At 46.4% G+C, this 6,000-nt stretch overlaps 1 protein-coding gene across 1 annotated transcript in view; it reads left to right on the forward strand.

The window, feature by feature from the left end:
* The window catches only part of LOC102129023 (supervillin-like), a 41,367-nt gene extending 35,878 nt beyond the window's left edge, over positions 1-5,489 (forward strand). The window contains 3 exon segments of the mRNA XM_065520476.2: positions 487-662; positions 3,926-4,070; positions 4,826-5,489. Of these exon segments, the coding sequence (XP_065376548.1) occupies positions 487-662; positions 3,926-4,070; positions 4,826-5,107 (603 nt within the window). The 3' untranslated portion in view covers positions 5,108-5,489.
* The last annotated feature ends 511 nt before the right edge of the window (positions 5,490-6,000 follow it).

A 6,000-nucleotide genomic window follows, 5' to 3' on the forward strand; every position in this document is an offset into this window, starting at 1 on the left:
AATCCCTCCTGTATGTATTACTATGATCTAATCCCTGCCCGTAAGGATCTTGGAATTGTGTACAGGAGGGAAGACACCACTGGACCACGAGTGCCTGGCATATATGAAGTGGCCCCTATGTATATATTAGTGAATGAGCACATGAGGGGGGAGGAATCGGGGAGAGAGGGAGGAAGTCGACAGGACGATGTACCTAAAGAACTCTTGTGAATTGCAAGTTGTTAGCAGTTTGAGAGTTCAGAGGTGGGAACATTATCTTGGCCACTTAGGACACTGGGAGGAGGAATCATGCCCCCAGGGCAGCGGCTGGCTTGGCGGGGCAGTGCCAGCTGAGATCTCCTGGCGTTTTTGTGTCTGCGTTGGTTGCCCCATTGGGATTTCTGTCTTCCTCCCGTTTGAGTCGCTGTCAGCAGAGACCCTGTTGCACCTGATTCAACTGTTGCACGTTCTTGAAGTTAACAAATTCTTTTGTGCCATTTCTCCCAGGTACTGGTGTTCGATTTTGGTAGTGAAGTTTACGTATGGCATGGGAAAGAAGTCACATTAGCACAACGAAAAATAGCATTTCAGCTGGCAAAGCACTTATGGAATGGAACCTTTGACTATGAGAACTGTGACATCAATCCCCTGGATCCTGGAGAATGCAATCCGCTTATCCCCAGGTACTCCTGCCGCCACCTGGGGACGGCTCCCCGAGCGAGCTGATTCCCTTCGATCCCTCCGTTCTCACCACAGTCCTCTACTCTCGCTCTTTATAGGGTTCAGTTTTCATAAACGGTTATATGCAGCGGACTGTGAATAGTCACAAAAGGAACCGTTCTTTAACTTTTATCTAACTATTGTGGAAATATGGATGCTGTAGTCTTCTGGAAGAGGTTTGTTACAGTTGATTTAATGAAATGAGCAAGAAAAGCTGCCAGTTCCCCTGCGGCGTCCCAGGTGCTGCTGTGGCAGTCGAACAGCAATTGTTGAAACAAATGCATGCAGATCTGAAAGGCTTCCCGGGTCTGGAATTCAGCCATTGATCTGAAAGTGCAAAAGCAACATGCCTCCTTCTAATTTCATACCTTCCCAGCATCACCCTCAAATTCCAGGATTTATTTGGCAGCAGATGATGTTTATATCTTTATACCTTTGGGAAGGGAAGAGGGGGAGAAGATGGTATTTAAATTATGATTGCAATTTTAATATTCCCTGCATGTACTGGACTCTAAAGTCATTTTGGCAATTCAATAGAATATGTACAAACTCTGAAATTATGATTATGAAAAAAAGAATTCTTACATGCAAAGGATTGCTGTTGTTCTTTCAACTATTAGACCAAAAAAAGTAGGTTTTTAAACTATGTGTGCCATTACAATAGATTGAAACCGATGAACCACCAAACAGCGTAGAATATTGGGCATCACACAACTGCATTTTAATGTTTTCCATTGAACTGGTATATGAATTTCAACTTTCCTGCCTAGGTTCCTGCTTTAAAATCCAATTATTGATTTCCTTATTAATTATTATAGAAATCATTAAAATTATGTCAATGTGGTAAGAAGTTTTAAAATCCTTGTTAAGCAAATGTACTAATGTTTAACATCAGTATGGTAACAACCGTTGTTTTAAGGACTGGAACTACAGCTCAAACGATTTTATTTGGTATAGCAAAGGAAAAAAAAACCAGGCTAAAGCATAAAATCTATGTGATGGCCAACTGTATTTAATAATGGCATAATCACAGATCTGGAAGTAGATGACGGAGCTCCTAACCCACTGGTTTTCAACATCTGAGACAGAATCACCTGAGGGGCCTTTAAAAAGATGCGTTTGCTCAGCCCAGCCCCAGAGATGTGTTTTCAATCCATGTGAGTTAGAGCTTACATGTCAATATGTCTTAAAAGCTCCCGGGGATTTTAAGATGCAGCCAGGATTACACACCCAGCCCTTCTTAGCAAACGAGGCTGAAACCACTGAGCCCAGTTCCAGCTATAAGTCAGGGAAGGGAGGAGAGAGACACACCTGGCTCCTGGCCCAGGTTCGTCCACCTCACCCTGCAATCTGCCACGTGGCTTGCTCACGACACTTCAAAACGTAAACGACAGATTCTAAAGCAGAAACCAAGAACCCTTTCAATCATCGTCTTAGCAAGCCTGCAGAGTAGGACTGACATAAGAGACAGGCATTCAGATATTTTCTGATAAAGACCACAGCCTTTCAAGACCGCGTGCATTTTCCATAGGTGCTTATGTTTGGTTCGCGAAGTCCCACAAGAGCACGAGGTGGAAGTGTCTGTGTTCTACGATTTATCCGGCAGCTTTCTTTGAATCAGGCAGCCTTTTTGATGTGCCTCAGCTGTGACATCAGCAGCTGTGGTCTTGACCAAGCAGGAAGCCACTGAGGCAGTAGCACAGCAGGGCACGGGCAGCAGGGCTGGTTGCTCTAAGGGGTGGCTGCATCCCGGCCCGGATTCACAACCGAAGATGGATGTGGAGGGATGAGATCGTGCATATTATTCCAGGGCTACGCCCCCCACAGCACGCGTATCTTCTCTACCTTTTCTTTTCTTTTATTTCTTTTTCTTTCTTTTTTAAAATTTTTAATTAATTAATTAATTTTTTTGAGACAGAGTCACTCTTGTCGCCCAGGCTGGAATGCAATGGTGCTATCTTGGCTCACTGCAACCTCCACCTCCCGGGTTTAAGCGATTCTCCTGCCTCAGCCACCCGAGTAGCTGGGATTACAGGCACCCACCACCACGCCTGGCTAATTTTTTATTTTTGGTAGAGACAGGGTTTCACTGTGTTGGCCAGGCTGGTCTTGAACCCCTGACCTCAGGTGATTCACCCGCCTCGGCCTCCCAAACTGCTGGGATTACAGGCATAAGCTACCACACCCAGCCCTCAGCTCTACCTTTTTCTAAATTACCTGTGTTCTTGGGGACAGCGCAAATTCTGAAATCTCAAGCCCACACAAGACCTCCAGTTGGGGCTGTGCCATTTTCTTTCCTATTTCTCTGTGCTCTCCTCGTCTGCTGCCCTGGCCAGTCGCCTAGAAATAAGTGTACAAAAGGGCACTTCAAGAAAATGAAAGTGTGTTCATTTTAGTGACAGGAGAATCTCTGTACTCTGGAGAGCTTTGCTGTAACATGAAATAAAATAGTGGAGAATTGTGGGGAGGGGAGCTACGTCTTTCCTACGTCTATTAATTAATTGGAGGGAAACTTGGTGAGCATTTGCAGGTGACTGGGTGGCATAGAGTAGATGACAAGTGAGGTTTGCCCGCAGCTCCTGCCATTGCCAAAATCTCCACCCAGCATGCCACCCCGAGGGCATTCCAAAGACAAGAATTTGCTAGAATGTGGCCAGGCACAGTGGCCCACACCTGTAGTCCCAGCACTTTGGGAGGCTGAGGTGGGAGGATCGCTTGAAGCCAGAAGTGCAAGACAGCCTGGGCAACATAATGAGACCTGGTCTCTATTAAAAAATCAGCCAAGCATGGTGGCACACATCTGCAGTTCCAACTGTTTGCAAGGCTGAAGCAGGAGGATCACTGCAGCCCAGGAGTTCGACGCTGCAGGGAACTGTGATTGTGCAATTGCACTTCAACCTGGGCAACAGAGCAAGACCTTATCTCAAAAAAAAGAAAAAAAAGACTTGCTAGATTGTAAAAAAAGTCTAGTCCTGACATGGTTCATGTCACATTTAGGCACATCAAAAACTCCATGGACACAAAGCTTTGCAAGACTTCAGACTAAAATAACAAAATGTCATTATTTGGTAACATGCAGGAAAATAAACCATTTGTTCTATACACCACTTACGTGCTTTGAGATTTTTTCCAGTAGCCGCATGTGTTTTAGATTCCTTTGTTTAAGCTTGGCTTAATCTTGGTTCTTTTCCTGTCTGTTCTCCCAACCCCCACCCCCACCCTGCAGAAAAGGACAGGGGCGGCCCGACTGGGCGCTATTTGGGAGACTTACTGAACACAATGAAACAATTTTGTTCAAAGAGAAGTTTCTGGATTGGACAGAACTGAAGAGAGAGAATGAGAAGAACCCTAGGGAACTTGCCCAGCACAAGGTATTCCAGTGACCAAGTCTCAAACCTCAGGGCTTGGTTCGGGTCCCAACAAACGTGGCCTTGATGTAAAATGATCAAATCAGGATAGTTTGCATGGTCATCACCTCAGATGTATCATTTCTTTGTGGTGAGAACATTCAGATCTTCTCTTCTAGCTCTTTTGAAATATGCAATACAGTATTGGAAAACAGTCACCCCACTGTGCAGGAGAAAACCAGAGCTCATTCCTCCTCTCTCGTTGTCATTTTGTAACCTTTGGCCAACATCTCCCTATCCTCCCTCTCCCGTCTCCTTCCCACACCCCTTCCCCATAAAACAGATGCATGTATCAACACATCAAATCATACTCATAATAATGTGTCAACTAAAATACTTTTTTAATTAAAAAAAAAAACCATGGACACACACACACACACACACACACACACACCCTTAAAGCTAAGAGGCCTTCCCAGGAATCACTGGTAGAACAGCAGACAGGCCTCCAATTCTAATCTGACTCCGGGAGGTGAAGAGTCTGGTTTGCACCTGTTCTCGGGCATCCATGCGCTGTTGTGGCAATGGGTGTTCAGACCTCTCAGAGTCTTTCTGGAAATGCAGCCTTTCCCTGACTGCAGTTAAACATCCGAGGATGAGATAGAGGATGGAAGCTGTATTTTTATGCTGTCCCAGGAACAGCTGAAGCAGCGTTGAGTGTGACAAGGAATGGCTGTGGAAACAGGCAACTGAACCGATGTCTTCATGTTCCCCTATAGGAAGACCCCAGGGCTGATGTCAAGCCGTACAATGTGACACGGATGGTGTCCATGCCCCAGACGACAGCAGGCACCATCCTGGACGGGGTGAACGTCGGCCGTGGCTATGGCCTGGTGGAAGGACATGACAGGAGGCAGTTTGAGATCACTAGCGTCTCCGTGGATGTCTGGCACATCCTAGAATTTGACTATAGCAGGCTCCCCAAACAGAGCATCGGGCAGTTCCACGAGGGGGATGCCTATGTGGTCAAGTGGAAGTTCATGGTGAGCACGGCAGGTTAGTGAACGCTCATGGTTTCTTCCAGCTGAAAGAGGTCGGCCCAGCAGCCCTGCAGGAGCCAGCTTCCCCGATGAGCCCTGTTGTGCTCACTGCTGGGTGTGTGCAGTGGGGCACTGCAGTCATGTGCCTTTGAGAGCCACCTAGTAAACCACAGAGATGAAAAGAAGTAAGGCCGAATTCCTAACAACCTAGCATTGCCAAGGCCGCTGGTGTTCACCTGTAGAAATTGAACTTGCACATCAAGTCTTCTCGGCTCCCTCTCTCTCTCCGCTGCTCCTGTCCCCAGAGCTTTTCTGGGAAACAGAAAAGCTCTAAATGATGGCCTCTAAATGATATTTCCCATGTGACTGTGTGCTGCTTCAATTAAAGTCGTTAAGTACAGCATATCTTCGTGATTTAAAGCTGGAACCAAATGGGCTGTAACATTATAGTAAATACATGCACGGAAGATTGATTTGAAAAGTGAAAGAGTCTGTTTCTCCTGAGACTGAGCGCACGCGTGGTGCTTTGTGGGTCTGGTGTAGTAAATGCAGAGTCTAAACTCTCCTCGGTTCCTGATGGTGACATACCGCATTGCAAAACACTGACCTGGATGCTCTGGAGAAATCACCCCTTTCCTTGCCAAGGAGGAGCCTTTCCCACAGCGCTCCTCACCCCTTCCCATTTAGGAGAGCATGCAGGTCACAGGTCTGTGATTTCAACTCAGAAGAGAGTTTTTTCGCCTCTTTACAGCCCCCTTGCTGTGCAGGTGCACCTGCCCCCGGGGCCACAGGAAGCACAGGCAGCTGTTTGCTGATCAGAAAACTGCAGGCTCAGAACCACGTGATTTCTTTCCTGGCTTATATAAAATGCATATGTTCATCAACTGACACCATTTCCTGAGCACCTACTCTAT

The sequence above is a fragment of the Macaca fascicularis genome, chromosome 9 (genome assembly GCF_037993035.2).
Source record: "Macaca fascicularis isolate 582-1 chromosome 9, T2T-MFA8v1.1".
Taxonomy (NCBI): domain Eukaryota; kingdom Metazoa; phylum Chordata; class Mammalia; order Primates; family Cercopithecidae; genus Macaca; species Macaca fascicularis.